This window comes from Rana temporaria, chromosome 6, assembly GCF_905171775.1.
Source record: "Rana temporaria chromosome 6, aRanTem1.1, whole genome shotgun sequence".
NCBI classification, from domain to species: domain Eukaryota; kingdom Metazoa; phylum Chordata; class Amphibia; order Anura; family Ranidae; genus Rana; species Rana temporaria.
The window spans coordinates 168,585,667-168,609,244 of record NC_053494.1 but is presented as its reverse complement, the minus strand read 5'-3'; the positions used below and the strand labels follow the sequence as shown (position 1 = coordinate 168,609,244).

General features: G+C 42.0%; 1 protein-coding gene across 1 annotated transcript in view; it reads left to right on the top strand.

The window, feature by feature from the left end:
- Positions 1 to 23,578, top strand: part of MYO3B (myosin IIIB) — a 332,748-nt gene that overhangs the window by 145,302 nt on the left and 163,868 nt on the right. Inside the window, exons 17-19 of the mRNA XM_040358502.1 lie at positions 11,252 to 11,331; positions 20,855 to 20,932; positions 22,265 to 22,470. Of these exons, the coding sequence (XP_040214436.1) occupies positions 11,252 to 11,331; positions 20,855 to 20,932; positions 22,265 to 22,470 (364 nt within the window). The remainder of the gene's footprint in view (positions 1 to 11,251; positions 11,332 to 20,854; positions 20,933 to 22,264; positions 22,471 to 23,578) is intronic.

The window sequence follows — 23,578 nt, the reverse complement described above, 5'->3', positions numbered from 1 at the left end:
GGTACCAAGTAAGGTGACAGGTCCTCTGGTAGTGAGGGGGTAGATGCTCTGGCTCCCTCCCTAGCGGTTGGTATCCAATAACAACTGGATCTGAACCCAAGTTACAGAGATCTTTGGCCTGGTCATGAGGTACAGAAAGGAAGGAGTTAATGGGTGCACACATGAGGTCCACGCTTTGTGCAATGTGGGACCCCATTCTGTTACTGATAATGAGGTAACAGAGGTATGCTGGACTGGTGCAGTGGGTTCAGGCTTAGCACGTCCTTCTTAATGTAACATACAAGTTACAGTGTGTGGTGACAGGGGACAGCATCTTTCAGAGGAATTCTGTATTTATGTTGCACTCATCTCTAAGTCAGGGAACTGCCTAATCGTTAGATTTTTTTACATGGCCACAGTCTCTGCCTGGTCTCTGGCATTAATGAGCACGCTGTGAGTGAAAGGAACCCCGCGTGCAGAGCCAAGGTGACCCGCCCACATACATAATATCCTATGCAATATCAGCTCTGGAGTCTGGTGAGGATCTTGAAATCCAAAATACATAGTAGGTGGTGGTAAGTTATAATTCTACTCTGGCATTGTATAACCCAACCTGGAGCAGGTGTTATATTGTATACATATTGTATAGATGTGTAGCACCCTGGTGTTTAAGCAGGGTTGCTCCTAAATTTACCTGGCAGTTATTGCTACCGTGGCAATTGTTGAGGATCAATTGATTTGACTCTAAGTCTGTAATTGCTGCACATCTCTTTTGTTGCTAGGTGGCCGGGTACCTGGTGTCATTAGATATGAGAAGGGCACTGCAAGATCAGATTATGGATATATGGGGTATCTCAGCCAATGGGCAGGGGTTTTCTTAAATCCCCTGGCCTGCTGGGAGAACCTATATATTTGGGTGGAGTCAGGTGATGAGTGTTCTGTACCACCTGGATGGCTGTCTGGGTGGATGTGTGTTGTACTGCCCAGGCTGTTAGGCCAGAAATTGGGCCTATCCCAGGAACATCTGGCTGCTAGGCTGTCTGAGGGCCTATCTAGAAGCAAGAAAGCAGCGCAGGGTTGGGATTGCGGCTTGCAATTCAACCAGAAATAATGGTTCTGCCAGCCGGAGAACCTGTTCTGGTCGGAGGTAGAGAGGAAGCTGTCACCACTAAGGGACCAACCACCTTATTACCAGGGACCACAGTGAGTAACTGAAGCAAGTACCACAGCAGTATTCTCACCAAACGGGGACGGTAAAGAATCTGGAAACTTCAGTGGGTATCAGGCCATGAACCCAGCCAGCGGAGGTGACGCTTGTGTGTCAAGTTTTGGACCAAGCAGGCCAGTGGGGTGAAGCTTGAGAGGTATCTTGAGTGCCAAGCTAGGGACCCAGCAAAGAATCAGGGGTGACGCGTGAGGAAAATGCCACTGTGAAGATTGGAGGAGCTCAAGGGATTCAATGTCAGTGAATCATCTAGTCTAGTGAGAGACTGTGAGCTCAGTGGGCTGAAGAACTACAAGAAGTGATTTTAGTGGAAGTGAAAGAACTGTTACGCTTTGTGTTAGGAATTATTAAAGACTGTTGCCGTAGGAGACAGCATTCCTACACATGTAGATGTGGTGTCCTGCTGAATGCCTTTCCCTGCATGGCTGTCCTCCTGTTGAGGACTCAGAGTCTGTCAATTAATCTTGCAACTACCTAAGGGCATCCTGACCCTAAACCGCTCTCCCAAAAGCTCTGTTAAGAGAAATAAAAATCTCTTTTGCATTCAAGAAGTGTCTGGCGCCCAATAACTTGAACTACCTTGCGCCCACTATGCCTCACAACCCACCATATTCAGAAGGATGTCAGCTATCTCTGGCCATGGAGGTTCTTATTAGACCAAAGGAGGCATGGGACCTTGCTACAGATGCTATCTGATAGCAAAGCACAAGGGGCAAAGGGTCTAGTTTTGTCTGATATTTCTGGGTATAACCAAGTTTTTTCTGGTTACATAAAGTACTTATTTTGAACAATATTAGAATTACTGTAGTACAAAGTCTCCACTTTGAGAGTTTGCGGCATGCTCACCATTTATCAGAAATGTTTTATTTCTGAGTTACATGTCTCCAGAAAGAGCTTCTCTTGCAATTCTACACTCTGCTGCTGGACGCCATGCGCACACTCCCTAGAAATGAGAAAAACCATTAGCTGCTTGCAGTTGGGTATCAGACACAGTGAGCTGTAAAAATCGCTTTTTAGACAGAAAAGCTTTGTGTATGTTCGGGAATCCAGTGACACAGAATGCTTTGCTGAAGACTTTATATACTCTGCATTTAACCCATTGGATGCATTTCGTGATTTGTGTACTATGTTTGCAGCTATAACTCAAGGCACACGCAGGCTCACTGTAATGCTGTAAGAGGGCACAGACTACATTTTTAGTGATTGAGTGTAAATGCTAAAGCATTAAAGGGGTTGTAAAGGTACATGGTTTTTCACCCTAATGCATCCTATGCATTAAGGTGAAAAAACATTAGCGGTTCCCCAGCCCCCCCTTTACTTACCTGACCCCTCGAAAGTCCTGCGCCGTGAATGCGCTGGCTTCTCGGCCAGGCTTCTTGGCTCATTCATTGGTTGATTGAAAGCAGCACAGCCATTGGCTCCTCCTTCTGTCAATCAAATCAATGACGCAACGCACCAGGGCGGGGCAGAGAGCTATCTATAGCCGCCGGTTGTATCACGGGAGCGCGCCCACAAGCTAACCCCCTTGGGAGAGAGCTTCTCATGAAGGGGGTTAGCTGATGCGGGGAGGAGCCGAGACAGCCGCCGAGGGACCCCAGAAGACGTGGATCGGGACCACTCTGTGCAAAACGAGCTGCACAGTGGAGGTAAGCATGACATGTTGGTTATTTTTAAAAAAACGGGAACCTTTAGTGTCCCTTTAAATAAATTTTCAGACCATTGTGCGCTTACATTAGAAACAATTTTAATCTTTTCTGCATCATGTTAGACGAGCACACATCTATGCCATGGGTATGTATTCCATGTACAACTTACCTTCTGCTGTCATTTTTACAGAAGCTAGATTTTGTGAAACTATCAGATGTGTGATTTATTTGCAGCTATCCTATTTTTATTAAAGTATAACTCTACTTTTGTTGGGATTATAACACAAACCCCTAGATGATCTGTGCACATTGCATTAACTTTGTTGCAGATTACTACCTTTTCCTGTTTTAAAGACCTTTCCTGTCTGATTCCTGAATGGGAGAGTCGGTGTTCAATTTAGTCACCTGGTGCATGCTTAGTTTTCGGATAAAAAGAGTTGCAGGGTCTGCATTCCTTTAGAAGTAGATAACTCTAGTATTTCACCAAAAACGATTTTCCAACCCAACCTGTATCATAGTGCAGATGTCTGGGAGAATCAGTGAGTCAATCACGCAAGCAGGAAATTACATTTCTGGAGCCTTTCTATACACCAAAATGTACAATGGTGTACAAAACACCTTACAGGCAGCTACAGATTGAAATGAAACGTAACTTTTAATAATTTTAACCACTTTAGCCCCGGGCCTGTTTTTCAGAGTCGGTGTTTACGAGACAAAACCATTTTTTTTTGCTAGAAAACTACTTAAAACCCCCAAACATTATATATATTTTTTTCTAACACCCTAGAGAATAAAATGGAAGTCATTGCAATACTTTTTGTCACACCGTATTTGCGCAGCGGTCTTACAAGCGCACTTTTTTTGGAAAAAATTCACTTTTTTAAATGAAAAAATAAGACAACAATAAATTTGGCCCAATTTTTTTATATATTGTGAAAGATAATGTTATGCCGAGTAAAATGATACCCAACATGTCACGCTTAAAAATTGCGCCCGCTCGTGGCATGGCGTCAAACTTTTACCCTTAAAAATCTTGATAGGCGACGTTTAAAAAATTCTACAGGTTGCATTTTTTGAGCTACAGAGTAGGCCTAAGGCTAAAATTAATGCTCTCGCTCTAACGATCGCGGCGATACCTCACTTGTGTGGTTTGAATACCGTTTTCATATGTCGGCGCTACTCGCGTATACGTTCGCTTCTACGCACGAGCTCGTCGGGACGGGGCGCTTTAAAAAAATTTTTTTTTGCTTTTCGCATTTATTTTTATTTATTTTAGAATTTTTAACACTGAAAAAAAAAAAAAAAAATGATCACTTTTATTCCTATTACAAGGAATGTAAACATCCCTTGTAATAGAAAAAAGCATGACAGGTCCTCTTAAATATGAGATCTGGGGTCAAAAAGACCTCAGATCTCATATTTGGGCTTAAATGCAAAAAAAAAAAAAAATTGGGAAATGTCATTTTTTTAAATGACAAAAAAAAAAAATGTTTCTTTAAGACGCTGGGCGGGACTGACGTTTTGACGTCACTTCCGCCCAGCGGAGCTATGGGGACGGGCGAAGGAGATTTTTCCTTCAGTCTCGTCCCCGCTCAGCTGCCGGATGGTCGCGATCTCCTCCGCCGCTACCGACGGCTACGGTAAGCGGCGGAGGGCGCGCGAGAGCGGCGGGAGGGGGGGGCCCCTCTCCCGCCACCGATAACGGCGATCTCGCGGCGAATTCGCCGCGGAGACCGCCGTTATCGTTAACACGGCCGCCCACAGAAGAGATGAATATCTCGATTGTGGCAGCAGCTGCTACCGTTACCGAGATATTCATCTCTAAAGTGAGGACGTATAACGACGGTGGGCGGTCGGCAAGTAGTTAAACAATGTATAATTTTGTAGCAACTGTGTAGCAATTTCACAAGCTGTATTAATTTTTTGCAAACCCTAATGCCACGTGCACACGACCGTTTTTCATGACAACAAAAATGCAATTTTTTTAAATTGGTCATTAAAAACGATCGTGTGTAGGCTCTAGAGCATTTTTCTCGACGTGAAAAATGGGCATTAAAAATTTAGAACATGCTCTATTTTTCCTCTACGTTTTTCACGTTGTCGTTTTAACGACGGGGGGGAAAACGCGCATGCTCAGAAGCAAGTTATGAGAAGGGAAATTTGCATAATCAAGCCCAAAGGGTGGCGCCATTCGAATGGAACTTCCCCTTTATAGTGCCGTCGTACGTGTTGTACGTCACCGTGCTTTGCTCAAGCAACTTTTTTTTCATGATCGTGTGTATGCAAGGCAGGCTTGACAAGAATCACGTCGAGAAAAACTTTGTTTTTTTCCATGACATTAAAACAGTTGTGTGTACGCAGCATTAGATATACCTAACAAAGTGAATGGCCTCATGCCTGCATACTTAGATGTGCCTGTTTAATCATCAACCATGTGAGTTGCTAAAGGTCTACAGTATATTCACCTTAGTGAGCTTCACCCCTCACTATAGGTATTTCAGCCGCCTTATGGATACCAATGAAGAAAATCACCGCAAACATATATTCTTAGGAACCTCAAACCCGGTCATAGCGTACCAATGAGAAGAGAAAAAAACAAATTGAGCAGAATCCAGTACAAGCATAAGGCCTCGTACACACAACCGAGGAACTCAACGTAAATGAAACATCGTTTTCCTCGACGAGTTCCTTGTCAGGCTTGTGGAGAAACTTGACAAGCTTGCTTTGCGTACACACGGTCAAGACCAAATCTCCTCATTCTCAAACGCGGTGGCGTACAACACATACAACGGCAGGGGAAGTTTGATTCCACTGGCACAACCCCTGGGGCTGCTTTGCTAATCTCATGTTACTGCGTGTTAAGTAAAAGTTTGGTAAGAGACAATTTGCACTTTTCAGACTGTTACAGCGTGAAAAATGTGTTATCTCCATTACAAACACTACTTTTACCGAAGGTGCGGTTACCGTCTCATACTTTATTCTGAGCATGCGCGGGTTTCTTAGCATACACACAAATGTGTTTCTCGTCGAAAACCAGCCCGACGAGGAACACGACGAGGAAATTGAAACTCCTGTCGAGGAAAAAGAGAACTTGTTCTCTTTTTTTCTCGTCAAGTTCCTCGACAGTTTCCTCGATGCAAAACATACACACGACCGTTTTCCTTGGCAAAAAATCTCTGCCACCAAGTTTCTTGATGGATTCTGTCGAGAAAAACGGTCGTGTGTACGAGGCCTAAGAGTTTAATAAAATTCTTACTTACAGCAGAGAAGTTAAAACAGGCATTGGAAAAAATTGTTGATCAAACCACATAAAAAAATACATACCTAAACTCCAACTCTTAAGCTGCAGATTTAAAAAATATAATGAAAATTACTTTTGAAACGATACTATTGTGGTAAAGCTTATATTAGATTTTAGTGATTAGGTTTACATACATTTTAGCTAAAAAGTGAGCACACTTTGGGTTTCTCTGCCAATGCAGTTGGTGACAGAAATCAGTATTAGGGATAGGGAATTGATGACTGTGTCTGGCATACCAAAAATGGCTTCTTTAGCTATAACTGCCATGTTTCACCAATGTATCACCTGAGCACTGAATTGATCTAATTTCCCCTTATTATTAGGATACAATGGTAAAGGTTTCATTTAGGTTTTATTTGCATTTTTTTGCTCAACATTAATACAACTGTAGTAGAATCACAATAGGTCAAACTTAATTGTTTTAATTTTTTTCAACTTTACTTTCTATTTGCAACAGCTCTTATATAACTCGCACAATCAGGCACAAATTTTACGGTACTTTGCACACGTCTAAATATTCAGCATTGCAGAGTGTTAACATACCCCATTTAAATAAATTCATATCTAATCTAAGGACTGTTATGGCAAGGTGTGCAGTACATCTGCATAATTCTATTGTTTATTCATGTTTTAAATCCGTTTGAAACGTGTTAAAGTGCTTCCTATTCATTATAAAAATCCTGCCACCCAAGAATTAGGACTTTGATGTCACCAATCCTGCTTCAAAGGCTTCTCACAATGCTATTAATCACAGTGTAGCCTCTGAAGCTATAGCCAGGGAAAACATTTGGACTTCTTATGTTAAACTTCTTACAAACTTTAGAATATACTTGGATATCTAACAGATGAATTCGGCACATCACTTCCTCTGCAGGGTAAGGTCACTCATATTTCTGTAAACAGTTATTTCACCAGGAGATTTGTGATACGGCTTGGGGTGGAGTAAATGGCAGAAGGCAACACAAACACCAAGCTTTATTTAAAGGAGAACTCCAGATACATTTAAACATTTTAGTTCAGTCAATGAACGCTGATCAATCTAAATGTTTACAGTGCTCCATATTTGTGATGTGATTTACATTCTTGTCATCCTTAGCACATCAATTAAAATTTTACATGAGATTGTCTGCACCTGCTTCTAAACTATGAGGGAAGAGTAATGCTGCGTACACATGATCGAAAATTACGACCAGAAAACCGTGGATTTTTTTCAGACAGAATTTTGGCTCAAACTTGTCTTGCATACACACGGTCACACCAAATTACGACCGTCAAGAACGCGGTGATGTACAACACTACGACGAGCTGAGAAAAATTAAGTTCAATGCTTCCGAGCATGCGTCGACTTGATTACGAGCATGCATAGGATTTATCTCCGTCGGAATTGCATACAGACGATCGACATTTCCAACAAGAACTTTTCCTGTCGGAAAAATTGAGAACCAGCTCTCAAATTTTTCTTGGCGGAAATTCCGACAGAAAAATTCAGTTGGAGCCTACACACGGTCGTAATTTCCGACCAAAAGCTCACATCAGACTTTTCTTGTTGGAATTTCCAGACGTGTGTATCAGGGGTCAAGTTCTGGGGAAAAAAGTGTGGGAACTCCCACCCAAGATCCACTCCCCCACCAAAAAAAAAAAAATGATACGCTTATACTGTATGCATAATTACTAAACCGCATGTTCTTTCTAAATCCCGCGATAACCTCCGCAATGTCTCCTGGGAACAATGACAAAAGCTCCCAGGAGACATTGCGGCATCGAGGAAGTGACGGAATACCCACACACTACCCGATGAATCCATATACAGGAAGCGGCCAGTAACATAAAGGATTACTAAGGTTCACCTGCCCCTAACAGTGACTCGAGCTGGGCATCGCCGCTTAGTGAAGGATTGGCACGGGTGGCTCGGCTGCTCTCAGCTGCTCTAGTCCTGCAAAGGGAACTGCATTCCTGCTGTGAAAAAAGTGCAGAAACTCCGTTCCCACGCGTTCCCGCAGGACTTGAGCCCTGGTGTGTATGCAGCATAAGACTTTGCAGTGCCTCTGGGGTTTCAGTAACTCTAATTCTGACTGTCTCCTGTTTTAAGAAGAGTGTAATATTAACCTTCTATGATATCATTGTTATTATTAAACTGCTAATATTATGATAGACAAAAAGACATTGAGAGGTGCCTAAATGTACCAATAGATATTTGCTATAACATTTTGAGAGCTTCAAATTCCAGGGCACACTCTTATGGAGATATCAACTTTATCTTCTGAAGTTAAGATTAGGCCCACCCCTTCCACTTCCTGTGCTTCACTATAGGCCCATAACAATGATGGGCATCCTTTCTGTTCAGAAGTGTCTGACTGGACGTAGAAAGAGAAGACTTGCCCAGTAGAGCACTCTGGGATTCAAAGGTCCCAGGGTGCTCCAGCAGATTTCTTGAACATAGATCCCCCCTTCCAAACCCACCTCCATGACTTCTTCCGAGTCTCTCCCATCCTCTGGAATTCCCGACTCCAATCTGTCTCACTATCTCCAACTCTATCCACTTTCAGGTTATCCCTGGAAACTTTTCTCTTCAGAGAAGCCTATCCTGCCTCCACCTTATAACTGTACTTTCATTTTCTTCATCAGTTCATCCCCCACAGTTATTACCTTTTGTATCACTAGATCCTCCCTCTTAGATTGTAAACTTTAACGAGCAGGACTCTGATTCCTCCTGTATTATATTGTATTGTAACTGTACTGTCTGCCCTCATGTTGTAAAGCGCTGTGCAAACTGTTGGCGCTATATAAATCCTGTAAAATAATAATAAGAATAATATCTTGGCAGGAGGGTTCTTAAGGTGATCTGTATACCTTCAAGTTCAATAAATGAATGCCTGGTGATATAGTGTTTGGAAGGATTTTACACTTATAATTCATAGAAACATGCATACAATTTCTAAAAATTACAATCATTTAATTCAGCAATGTCCTAATTCTCAAGAATTATATCACTGTTAACATGAACTCCAATCAACAGAAATTCTCCTGTGTCCAGCACACAACTGTGTTTAACTCTGGGCTGAACTAGATGAACTTGTGTCTTTTTTCAACCAGACTAACTGTGTAACTATGTAATTTGTGAGACTTGGGGAAGTGCTAAACGCCGACTTGGGGAGTAGGACTGCGGGGCTATGATTGACTGTGATTGGTTTATAGCCCTACTCCCACACTGGCCTATAGCACCCGCCCCCTCCCTGGCATAAACAAATGTTGCTTCTTCTGTAGCCGCCTGTGACAAGCACAGCTACAGGGGAGATACAAAAGGGAGAACAGGAACAGCATTTCGCCCCTACCAGGCTATTTATTGGAGCCAAGTGGCAAAACTTGTTCTGGCACTGGGCTCTGGGATTCAGCGCGCATTCACGGGATGTCAGTATTAAATTAAGTTCTCAGAATTGTCCCACCAAATCTGGGACCACTGGGAGGTATGCATATGCTGTGGATTACAACTGCGGAACTTTTCCTAACCAATCGCTGTATGTTTGTTTTGTGTTTTAGTAAAAGAGCTGGATGAACAGTTCGAGCCAAGCATAGCTTTACCTAATCAGGGCACAGTGAAAAGCTGGTTGTTAAGCTGAATGAAAAAAAAAAAAAACATTGCCATCGATCGAAACTTTTTTAATACATTTATACAATTTTAATAACATTTTTTATAAAATCCATACCAGGCCCTTAGGGTCTGGTATGGATTTTAAGGCAAACCCCAAGGCAATTAAAAATTTTTTTTTCCGGTTTACAGTAGTATAGGTATTTCCCCCCCGGCTTCCGGGTAGTGAATCCCACGGGAGTGGGCGTTCCTATTCAGAGACCAAGTGATTGACGTATGACAAAAGCTCCCCCCCGGCGCATAATGCGCGTCACCAGTTTCCGAAAGAAGCCGAACTGCGAGTCGGCTCTATACGGCGCTATACGGCGCCTGCGCACCGACGTTCGGCTTTTTTCGGTAACTGGTGACGCGCCTTTTGCACCGGGGGGAAGCTTTTGTCATACGTCAATCACTTAGTCTCTGAATAGGAACGCCCACTCCCGCAGGATTCACTAGCCGGAAGCCGGGGAGGAAAATACCTATACTACGGTATGTAAACCGGAAAAAAAAAACAGCATACTGTACATGTCGGCAGTATGCTGGATTGAATGGTATATACTTGCTTTTAGGGTGAACCTCTGCTTTAAATCTATAACAGACCCTTATCCAAGCATGCACCCTGGCAGGTCAGGAAGGGGAGGATTAGCAAGCAGCCCCACCCCTCCTGAACCATACTAGGCCACATGCCCTCAACATGGAGGGGGGTGCTTTGGGGCAGGGGGGACAAGGGCATCTTCCCGGAGCAGTTTTTTTTTTAATTGCCGGAAATGGTATTGTATTGCCAAGAATTTAAATGTAATTTATTTTTCTTTATAAATGTCAGTTTTGCTGCAGCAGGTTCTATACACGGTATGCACCACTTTACAGGCATACTAAGGGGACCCCCAGTCACTATATTTATAGGGATTTTTACACTTTAAGCATTATTAAAATCACTGCTCCTGTAAAAACGATCTTTTAAAAATGTTTTTGCTTTGATACGTGTCCCTCAGGGCAGTATCCGGACCCCCATACCCTTTTTACGGCCAATAACTTGCATATAAGCCTTCAAAATGGGGACTTTTGATTTTTCAAATTCGGGTACTATTGACTTCAATTGGGTTCGGGTCCAAACTTCTGTGATATTCGAGAGATATTCGAGAGTCGTGGTGTGAACCAAACTTCTTCTTTTTCTTCTTCTTCGTCCTTGGCAGCCAATCAATTTATTTTTAAACTTGAACTGTAAAATGACAATTGGAAGCTGATTGGTTTCTATGAAAATTAAGAAATGCAACTTTTAAACACAATTATCATTGGAACAAGTTGGCTAATTGGCTTTTATACAGAATGATTCTTAATGTGTTTTTTGTTTTGTTTTTATGAGTTATGTGTAAACTTTAGATTGCAAGCTCCTGATGTCACAGAGACTCATGCTACAAAATGGATTAGGCCAATATTAATGAATAAAAAAAAATATTCATCCATTTGTTCTGCAGGTAACTTAGCTCAGTCTAGAGCACGAGTAACAGCAGCTTCGAGATCCCTACCACCTCAATTAAATGCTGGGCGTATTAAGGTCAGTATAATAGATAACACTGTCTTTTCTGTTTCAATACATTTTCTATAAAATATGTTTAGAGATATGGAGCAGCAAACACAATTCCATTAGAAAAAAGGGTGCTTATCCAGAGACTAAGGCCCTTTACACACGGCCGGGAATCCCATCAGGAAAAAATCGTTGGTTTTCCTGATGGAATTCCTGGCAAGCTTTTCTTGCCAAGCCGTGCATACAGACGGCCATTCAAAAGAACCGCCATCTACGACTACGACGAGCTGGCGCTTGCCACATTCAATGCCGTCGCCGCCATCTTGCTACACCCTACACTATGCCTTGCATGCTACCGCGCATGCGTCGAAGGTTTATCGAGCATGCGCGGGTTTACCTTCGGACAGATAAGCATACAGACGACTGTTTTTCTCGGCAGTAAACACTCTGCCGGGAATCCCGACGAGAAAAAAGAGAGCCAGGTTCTCTATTTTCCCGTCAGGATTCCCGGCTGTTTTCCTGATGGGGAAAATTGCTAGGGAGCATACACACGGCCAGGATTCCTGGCCAAATTCTCTCTTGGCAGTTTTCCTTCCTGGAAAACTGGTCGTGTGTACGAGTCTTAAGGCAAAAAATTTCAAACTAGCATTATAAAGATCCCCTTCTGTAGTCCACGCACCAACAATCAAAAAACAGACTGGGATATTGTTGCTGCAATGTTGTAACAAGCAAGCATGATAGAGAGTGAGCATAGAAAAATAAAGAGGGGAAAGACATACACAGGGTCAAGTTGAAAAGACAGTGGAGGGGAAAAGTCTACTGTGGGTGGATGTAAACAACTTGATGACCAATCAGATTATAAGAGCTAAAATTTAAAAGTGCTCAGATGGTCAACAGTGACTGGGCAAAGTCATTAACCACTTAAGACCCGGACCATAATGCAGCTAAAGGGCCTTGCCACTTTTTGCGATTCGGCACTGCGTCACTTTAACTGACAATTGCACGGTCATGCGACGTGGCTCCCAAACAAAATTGGCGTTTTTATTTTTTGCGCTATAAACAAAAATAGAGCGAAAAATCAATATTTTTTACTTGTTGCTATAATAAATATCCCCCAAAAATATATAAATTTATTTTTTTCTTAGTTTAGGCCGATACGTATTCTTCTAGCTATTTTTGGTAAAAAAATCGCAATAAGCGTTTATCAGTTGGTTTGCGCAAAATTTATAGCGTTTACAAAATAGGGAATAGTTTTATTGCATTTTTATTAATTATTTTTTATTTACTACTAATGGCGGCGATCAGCGTTTTTTTTCGTGACTGCGACATTATGGCGGACACTTTGGACAATTTTGACACATTTTTTGGGACCATTGTCATTTTCACAGCAAAAAATGCATTTAAAATGCATTGTTTATTGTGAAAATGACAATTGCAGTTTGGGAGTTAACCACAGAGGGCGCTGATGGGGTTATGTGTGACCTGAAGTGTGTTTACAACTGTAGGGGGGTGTGGCTGTAGGTATGACGTCATCGATTGTGTCCCCTTATAAAAAGGATGACACGATCGATGCTGCTACCACAGTGAAGAACGGGGAAGCCGTGTTTACACACGGCTCTCCCCGTTCTTCAGCTCCGGGGACCGATCGCGATCGGGTCCGCGAGTCCCGCGGTCACGGAGCATCGGACCGGGTCGCAGCTTCGGACCGGGTCGCGGGAGCGCGCCCCCGACCCACGGCTGGGTACTAGTACAGGACGTACCTGTACGTACATGTGCCCAGCTGTGCCATTCTGCCGACGTATATGTGCAGGAGGTGGTCCTTAAGTGGTTAAAGCGCTATTAAACCCCAAAAAAACAAAATGTTATATATTGCAGTTTACTTATTCTTAAATGTGCTGGCTGCATTGTTTTCTTTTTATTTTTTTTCCCTTTATTTCAACTGGTGATCCAGCCAGTAACACACTTCTTGTCTTAGGATGGCTGTATTCTGAATGAAGTAAGTTGTCGTAAAGTACACACTATTGGACAGCAGCATTGTCAGTCAGGAGAAAATGTACTGTTAGACTAGCTGATTTAGATGGACTTGACAAAAAAATTGAAACTTCAGCTTGCACGTCATAAGCAGTTGCAGCAACAGTTTTTTTTCCCCCATTTGGGATAAAGGTTTTACATAAATAAAAAGCTGACCATGGTAAGCACCCCTGTCAGTAATTTTTAACTTGCCACACAACTTGTAAGTGCCCACTGGTGGTTGGTGCTATACCTGAGCAACTCCTCTGTCATGCTAGAGCAGTGCCGGCCAAAGACATTGTGCTGCCTGGTACCAAGAATGAAATGCTGCCCCCCCCCCAAAAAAAAAATTACGCCCACCAAAATGCCCCCACATCCATTATTTTATATCATGATAACTAAAGTGGACCTATCATGGCTCTATACATGTATATAGGAGTATAAAAAGGACCTGTTATGGCTCTATTCATGCAATTAACCCCACAGTGGAGCGTAGAGCGGAACGGGAGGAGCGGTCGGGGACGGAAAATTAGCCCCACAGTGGAGTGGAAAGCGGAGCTGGTGGAATGGGATGGCGTGCGGGAGGCAATTTGCTGCCCCCCTGAAAGTGCTGCCTGGTACAATGGTACCATCGGGTCCCATGGTAGGGGCCGGCCCTGTGCTAGAGGTGGCAATCTTAAACATCTTAGAGGCATTACAGCACCTCCTCTTTGGAGAAGCCAAGGCCCCTATCCATTGACCCCCTTTTGAAGACCACAATTAAAGCTTGATTGGTTGGATACAAATGGGGTTTGCAGCCCCCTTCCACCATCTCCCTCTTTAGCCCACTGTGGAATAATCCGACCCCAGCTCAGTTCTATTTGCTTTCGGACCTCACAACTGGGCCAAATACAAAATCAAAACCCGGGGGAACAACAGGACCGCAGGAATACCGCAGTCTTTTGATTGATTGGATTAATACCAATTCAGGTATTTGCAGCTCTGACACACCTTCTGCAGCCAATTCCCCCAATTAGAACCTATGACTAAATTTTTATCCTTTGAAAAAAATGAATTCACACTGGTTACCTACCGAAACCTGCTTCCTTACTTTATCAGCACCTCATCTTTACTACCCTGACTCCCTGGCCTCTGGAACATATGACTAAGACATATAGAGAGCATTGTCAATGAGAAATGGTTCAACATCACGAATCAACTATTTAAACAATTGGGGCCAGATTCTGAAAGGACTTACGACGGTGCAGCGCCATGTACGCCGTCGTAAGTCCTAATCCGACCCGTCATATCTATGCGCCTGATTCTTAGAATCAGTTACGCATAGATATCCATTAGATCCGACAGGCGTAAGTCTCTTACGCCGTCGGATCTTAACTGCATTTTTTTGTTGACCGCTAGGTGGCGCTTCTGTCGAATTCCGCGTTGAGTATGCAAATTAGCTAGATACGCGAATTCCCGAACGTATGCGCGGCCGACGCAGTAAAGTTACAATGTTTACGTTAGGCTTTTCCCGGCGTATAGTTGCCCCTGCTATATGAGGCATAAGTGTGGCGTACCAATGTTAAGTATGGCCTTCGTTCCCGCATCGAAATTTGAAAAAGTTACATCGTTTGCGTAAGTCGTCCGTGAATGGGGCTGGACGTCATTTACGTTCACGTCGAAACCAATGACGTCCTTGCGGCGTACTTTGGAGAAATGCACACTGGGAAATTCCACGGACGGCGCATTCGTCGTTTCTGCAAAAATGTCAATCACGTCAGGTCACAGTAGTTTTACATAAAACACGCCCCCCTGATCCAAATTTGAATTAGGCGGGCTTACGCCGGCCGATTTACACTACGCCGCCGTAACTTATGGAGCAAGTGCTTTGAGAATACAGCACTCTCACAATTTTACGCGGATGTACAAGAATCTGGCCCTAAGTCTCTGCTAAGGACAGGTTTGTCCAATTCAAAATCCTCCGAGTTACATAAGTTAAACCCAGCCATGCCTCTTCCATGTCTTTTGGACCTGCCCCTGCATCTCTCACTTCTGGGCTGAGGTGGTGGATGTTATCAACAAAGTGGTCTTATCTCATCTGACCTTGGATCCAAAGCTATGCCTACTGGGCCAAGTGGAAGCCATGGCCTCCATGGTAGCTTTAGAGAACACTACCGAGTCTCCTACTCTACTATGAAAGAAAAAAAACAATGCACTGGAAGAAAGCAACCACTCTTTCTATCTCCTTTTGGAAGGGCTTAGCCAGCTCTAATTCTCCCTTATATGAAGATACATACAGAAACAGGGGTGGAAAGAAAGAATTGCAACGTGTGGGCTTATTGTCTGGAAGATCCCTCCACAGCAGTGGATATGAGCTTCTAACACCACCTCTAGGAAATAGCCCCAATACCACTTCACCCCATTCCACCTCTTTTTTTTACCACCTTGTCCATGGAAACAAATCCCATACTATGATCTACGCCGACAACACCCAGATCTATCTCTCCACTCCTCAACTCAACCCCTTGATCTCCTCACAGAGCTCAAACTTACTAAATGACATATCGTTATGGATGTCACACCACTTTCTCAAACTCGATCTTTCCAAAACTAAGCTTTATTTCCTCCTTCCCGGCCCCCCCCCCCCCCCCCCATGACCATTAAGATCAACAGCACAACCATTGGTCCCTCCACACATGCCAGGGTGCTGGGTGTAATCCTTGACTCTGACCTCTCTTTCAGCCCCCACATCCAATCACTAGCTAAATCCTGCCGCCTTAACCTCTGCAACATCTCCAGAATTTTACCCTTCCTGACTAAGGAAGGGTCAACTTATTCACGTCTTAGGCAACTCTCTCCTTAATGGCCTACCCTTACGCAGGCTGTCCCCCCTTTAGTCTAATATGAATACTGCTGCTAGACTAATACACCTCACTAACCAATCCGTGACTGCTGCTCCTCTCTACCAATCCCTTCACTGGCTTCCCCTACCCCACTGTATAAAATTCAAAATGCTAAACACAACATACAAGGCCATCCACAACATCGACCCCAGCTACATCACCAACCTCATCTGCAAATATCGCCCAAACTGCCCCCTCCGCTCCACCCAGGACCTCCTGCTCCCTTGTTACCTCCTTCCATGCTTGTCTTCAGGACTTCTTCAGAGTCTCTTCCATCCTCTGGAACTCGCTGCCCCGGTATGTCCGATCAGCCCCTAACTTGTCCACCTTTAGGAGATCCCTGAAAATTCACTTATTCAGGGAAGCCTATCCCACACCCACCTAACAAATGTCCCCGACCCACCCCTATCAAATCCTTCTTTGCATCAATTATCTTTTGTACCACCCCCCCCTCCCTTTAGAATGTAAGCTCTACGGGCAGGGCCCTCCTGTCCCTTCTGTATTGAACTGTATTGTAATTGTGCTGTCCCCCTCTCATTGTAAAGCGCTGCGTAAACTGTTGGCGCTATATAAATTGTGTATAATAATAATGATGTAGACTGCTATGTGAGCCAGCATTGTTTTTTGAAATGTTCAATCCTCATTTTGTTCTTAACACAAGTGTTCTCTCCTGCATGGGTAAGTGCACTTGCTGTCTGTATGTTCTCTTTATGCACAAAATAAATGAAAACCAGTGATGATTTAGTGGTGCTTCTATGATGTTTTTGAAGCTTTAATGAAGCTTGGTGGAAGCCCTGTGTGTGTTTATATCTCATACCTGCAATACTTCCAAAACAAAGGGAAGCTAAAGCTGAATTAGCACTTTGAATGACAATTGCGCGGTCATGCAACACTGTACCCAAATTTATTTTTTATCATTTTCTTCACACAAATACAGCTTTCGTTTGGTGGTATATAATCACTGCAGGATTTTTATTTTTTACTAGAAAAAAAAAAGTTTTTCTTAGTTTATGTCAGCAAATTGTATAAATAAATAATTTTTCTCCTTCACTGATGGGCACTGATGAGGCTGCACTGATGCGCACTGATAGGCTGCATTGATGGGCACTGACAAGCTGGCACTTATGGGCACTGATTAGGTGGCACCGATGAGGCACTAATATGCCATACTGATTGGCGCTGATAGGTGGCATTTATATGCGGCACTGATGAGCACTGATAGGTAACACTAATGGGCACAGATAGGCAGCACTGATGGGCGGCACTGACGGGCACTAATGGGCAGCACTGATGAGCAGGCATTGATGGACACTGAAAGGCAGCAGTGACTGGCATCACTAATGGGCACTGATTGGGGGCACTGATGGGCACTAATTGGTGGCACTGGGGGGGCTTTACAGTAATCAGGGCACTGATGATCAGTGCTCTTTATAGAGATCGAGTCGCGCTGTGTCCTAGCAATACGGCACGGCTGCGATTGTCACGCTGAGTGCCCTTGCAGGTGTGTGAGAGTGGCTGTTCTGGGTCAACATCATGTCGTCCCAGAACAAGAGCCGCACCGCTCCTCCATCATTTGACGGGCGGGCATGCAGAAAGCGGTTAAAGACTCTCAAAAGCTGCAGGTGCTTGAAGTGAGCTTTGTCATAGACTTCTATAGAGGTTTTAAAGAGGCTTTGAAGCACCACTAAAGCGACATGGGGTACAATTTTTAAAAATAAGCAAGGCATAAACAGGACTGTAAGCTAACCATTTTATTTAGTGCTTTAACTGGCGTTCAAAGATCTTTAAAAAGGCATGTCCAAAGCCATGTTTTGAAGCAAGTGTAAATGAGTGCTCTGAATTGAGACAAGCACACACTATAGAGGTATGTGCTTTGTTCTTTTTTAACCACTTGCCGTCGCCGCACCGTCATAATACGTCCACAAGGTGGCTCTCCTAGGCGAGATCACGTATTATGACTTCCTACCTTTTAGCCGCCACTAGGGGCGCACGCGCGCCGCCGGAGGCGCGCGCGCGCCCCCCGCTCGCCCCCGACTCCCGTGCGTGTGCCCGGCGGGCGCGATCGCCGCCGGGCACACGCGATCGCTCGGTACAGAGCGGGGAACGGGAGCTGTGTGTGTAAACACACAGCTCTCGTTCCTGTCAGCAGGGGAAATGCTTTTCTTCGGTTCATACAATGTATGAACCGAGGATCAGTGTTTCCCCTAGTGAGGCCACCCCCCCCCCCACAGTAAGAACACACCCAGGCATACTTAACCCCTTCCCCGCCCCCTAGTGTTAACCCCTTCACTGCCAGTGGCATTTTTATAGTAATCTAATGCATTTTTATAGCACTGATCGCTATAAAAATGCCAATGGTCCCAAAAATGTGTCAAAAATGTCCGAAGTGTCCGCCATAATGTCGCAATACCGAAAAAAAAATCGCTGATCGCCGCCATTACTAGTAAAAAAAATATTAATAAAAATGCCATAAAAATACCCCCTATTTTGTAAACGCTATAACTTTTGCGCAAACCAATCAATAAACGCTTATTGCGATTTTTTTTTACGAAAAATATGTAGAAGAATACGTATCGGCCTAAACTGAGGAAAAAAAATGTTTTTTTATATATTTTTGGGGGATATTTATTACAGCAAAAAGTAAAAAATATTCATTTTTTTCAAAATTGTCGTTCTATTTTTGTTTATAGCGCAAAAAATAAAAAACGCAGAGGTGATCAAATACCACCAAAAGAAAGCTCTATTTGTGGGAAAAAAAGGACGCCAATTTTGTTTGGGAGCCACGTCGCACGACCGCGCAATTGTCTGTTAAAGCGACGCAGTCCCGAATCGCAAAAAGTACTCTGGTCTTTGGGCAGCAATATGGTCCGGGGGGTAAGTGGTTAATGTCAGAGGTTTACAACCACTTTATAGCAGTAATAAACCCCAAAACAATCATTTATTAAATTGCAGCTTACAAATCTTAGATGTCTGCTATATGTCTGCTATACTGTACATGTACATACTTTTCAGTAAGCCAACATTTCTGTATTAAAAAAGTTTTTTCTATTGGCTTTATGTAGTATTGTAATTTTCTGAGATACTGAATTTCGGGTTTTCACTAGCTGTAAGCCATAATCATCAACATTTTCTTTTTAATCCCTTTTTAATTTAAATGGTGCATTCTCAGCTTAACCTTGGAACTTGGTATGAAGTTGTCTTTACTTCCTTTCAAGCACAAGAAGGAGATGCAGCTCCAGTCTACTAAACCCACTAGTACCCATTGTTGCAAGGTCATTAAACCTGAAGATTTGGAGACGAATACAATAAAAAAATACTTAAACTTTCAAAGAGTAACTATTCTTTAAGATTATATTATGAGTGGTATTTTACCAAACATAATCTACATTTATCAATCAGTTGCTTATTTAAAGAGGTGACGGTGGCAAATCCAAGCTGTATGACAGTACAGAAGATGAAAGATACTTATGTATGTCTATCTGTAGCTTAATTAGAAATACATTTTTACACCTTGTGTAAGGCCCTGTACACACGACCGAGGAACTCGTCGTAAATGACATTGTTTTCCTCGACGAGTTCCCTGTCAGGCTTGAAAAGAAACTTGACTAGCTTTCTTTGCGTACACACTGTCAAGACCAAATCTCCTCGCATTGAGATTATATTATGAGTGGTATTTTACCAAACATAATCTACATTTATCAATCAGTTGCTTATTTAAAGAGGTGACGGTGGCAAATCCAAGCTGTATGACAGTACAGAAGATGACAGATACTTATGTATGTCTATCTGTAGCTTAATTAGAAATACATTTTTACACCTTGTGTAAGGCCCTGTACACACGACCGAGGAACTCGTCGTAAATGACATTGTTTTCCTCGACGAGTTCCCTGTCAGGCTTGAAAAGAAACTTGACTAGCTTTCTTTGCGTACACACTGTCAAGACCAAATCTCCTCGTTCCCAAACGCGGTGACGTAGAACACATACGACGGCAGGGGAAGTTCGATTCCACTGGCACAACCCTTGGGGCTGCTTTTGCTAATCTCATGTTACTGCGTGTTAAGTAAAAGTTTGGTAAGAGACAATTTGCACTTTTCAGACTGTTACAGCGTGACAAATGTGCTATCTCCATTACAAATGCTACTTTTACCGAAGGTGCACTCACGTCTCATACTTTATTCTGAGCATGCACGGGTTTCTTAGCATACACACGAACGTGTTTCTCGTCGAAAACCAGCCCGACAAGGAACACGACAAGGAAATTGAGACTCCCGTCGAGAAAGAAGAGAACTTGTTCTCTTTTTTGCTCGTCGAGTTCCTCGACAGTTTCCTCGATGAAAAACGTACACACGACCGGTTTCCTCGGCAAAAAAGCTCTCCCATCAAGTTTCTTGATGGATTCTGTCGAGTTACTCGGTCGTGTGTACGAGGCCTAAGACTGTAAAAGCTCCTGTAGTGGGTGTTACACATTTATTAAAGTCCTATTTTTATTATAGTTATCCATTGTGCTTTTGTAGACATTTTAAACCAGGAAGCTTTGTAATCTAATGACTAGAGATAGATTGACCTATTATACTGTATATGTTATAATTGTTAAACCAGATAAACCAAACCTAATTATGTTATGTGGACACTTCATTTAAATATATATATTTTCTTTTAGGTGGACACTATGGAAATGATGAGACATCCAGATGAGACAACAAATATGAAAAGGCAAACAGTAGCTTCGTATTTTAGGGTAAGGTTATATCCGCCTAGCTTGACTAATATCAAATGCTTAAAAAAAACTTATATTTTATTATTTTGTTCATTATTACATTTAAACTCAAAATTCTAAAAGTTTTTAATATGAATAAGTAATAATGTTAATTTTTCATTAATTGAAGTGGAAAATCTTACTGGTTGCTTTTGGTAACCACTCCAATTTTTACTTGTTTCCCTAAAATTTTATGAATCAATTCTAAAGTAATATAAACATGTAAAAATGGTGTCAAAGGTTTTCAAGTAGGTTACAATAACATTCATGTTAAACATACAAGACAAACTGTATCGGTCTACCATTTTTGGTTTTCACATGAGCATTCAGTAGTATATGTTTTTAGTTCTATTTGTAATAGATAATCTGAGCCGTGCACTAGTTAAACCAATTGTAAAGATGTCACACAGGCATAAGTAAATCAATTTTAGCATTGAGGAAAAATTGCATTGCTTTAATTTAGTTAATTAAACTCCCTAGAGCTTTTGAAATAACATTTATATTATGTGACACTAATTTATTTGAGAAGAATATTGGTTTTATTTATTAGACTAATGCAGGATTGCTCAAGAGTAGCATCATGTCACGGACATTAAAATGTCAATAAATATATTTACACCCTGCCATTGTTCAGTTTTGCCACATAAATAGTATATGCCCACATTTGTACTTATAAAGTTACAAAATTAAAGTAGATATGAATCACTGTGTATAATAAACAATTGCCATGTTTTTAAAATACAATACTGTTCTCGCCTTTTTTTAACATTGTTGCATATCAGCACTGCTGACCTCATGCAGCCTGATTTCAGCCATTTTTTGTCTACATTCATGCACTCCAGTGGTGGCTGCACTTAATTTCTTAGGGTGGGTTTCCTGGTGATGACATACTAATGCAATGTGTAGGTGTTTGGCCACTTGTAATCTCCATAGTTCACTCCTAATCTAGGAAGAGGAATTGAAAGAGTGACAATTGAAAACATTTGGGAGATAGTGACAGAGTGTGGTCATCCGATAACAGGAAGTGTCTGCATAAGAACCTTTATGACCGGATCACCAAGTAATTTTTTAATGAAAGATGCAGATTTAAAAATCTTTATAATTACTTTTTAATTTATATTAACATGTTAAAGCCTATATAAAATGTTAGTAACTGGGGGTTTACATATATTTTAACAGCAAAGGTGCTGAGGTTGATGGGTTCACTCATGCGTTAAACTTTTATATAACCTTTTTGTTTTTGCTTTTGTATTTTATGTAGCCGTATTATTTTTGCTTTTGTACTCTAATGTTTTGGGCTATGTTTTTGCTTAGTACTCCTTAATGGATCTTTTGTCAAAAATGGTGGTTGGACTGCCTCACTTTGTGCGCTGCATCAAACCAAATGATGACCGAGAAGCAATGAAGTTCTCAAGGGATCGGGTGCTCATGCAGCTGCGTTATACAGGCATTCTGGAAACTGTTAACATCCGGAGACAAGGATATTCTCACCGTATTTTATTTGAAGAGTTTCTTAAAAGGTACAAATATAATACATAGGGCAAGAATCTGCAGCACATAGAAGTGTAGAACTATATAATATGCTGCTGAACCTCCACTTGATATTAACGTTTGTATCAAGTGAGAGATGATACCGCTCTAAAAACTGCTGATCCCTTGGCTTTCCTTCTGTCCCACTAAACCAAAAAGGTGCTGGCTTTGCACAGGTGCATTGGATAGAAGAAGATCCTTGTACAAATAAAATCCAAAAAACAATTAAAGCGATGCAGTCAAAATTAAGTGAACAACAGGAAAAAGGTGGCTGACATGTTTCACATCATGTGATGCTTACTCGTAGCTACGAGATCTTCTTCTATCCAACGTTTGTATCAAGTTTGGCTTTGCGACATCCTATGTTGTACTGTCATTATTAGTGTTGAGCAGAATACGCCATATTCGATTTCGCGATATATCTCGAATATATAGTCGAATATTCGAGATATATTCGCTAAATTCGAATATTCGTGATATTTTATCAAAATGAAATAATTGCGAATTTTCGCTATTGCGAAAATAATTGCGAATTTTCGATAACTGCGGTAGGAGCACTCTGATTGGCTCAGAATATTCTTGATATTTTACAATACAAAATAATTGCGAATATTCGGCAAATGCGGAAGGAGCACTCTGATTGGCTCAGAATATTCTTGATATTTTACAATACAAAATAATTGCGAATATTCGGCAAATGCGGAAGGAGCACTCTGATTGGCTCAGAATATTCTTGATATTTTACAATACAAAATAATTGCGAATATTCGGCAAATGCGGAAGGAGCACTCTGATTGGCTCAGAATATTCGTGATATTTTACAATACAAAATAAAAAGTGTTTTGCATTGGTGGTGATTCTTTACTCTATCCATCTGTCACAGCCGTTTGTCAATCAAACACCTTGAAGATTGAACACGTTCATGCTGCATGCTTTGGACTTTTTTTCACTTCACATATCAAAGAAATTTTTATGAAAGATTATTTTTCTATTATTGGGACTATATTTCTTTATATATTTGTTTCACTGTGTATTTCACAAGTTATTTGCGCTTGCTTATTTTATAATTTGCCCACATGTCTTGTCACTAAACATATT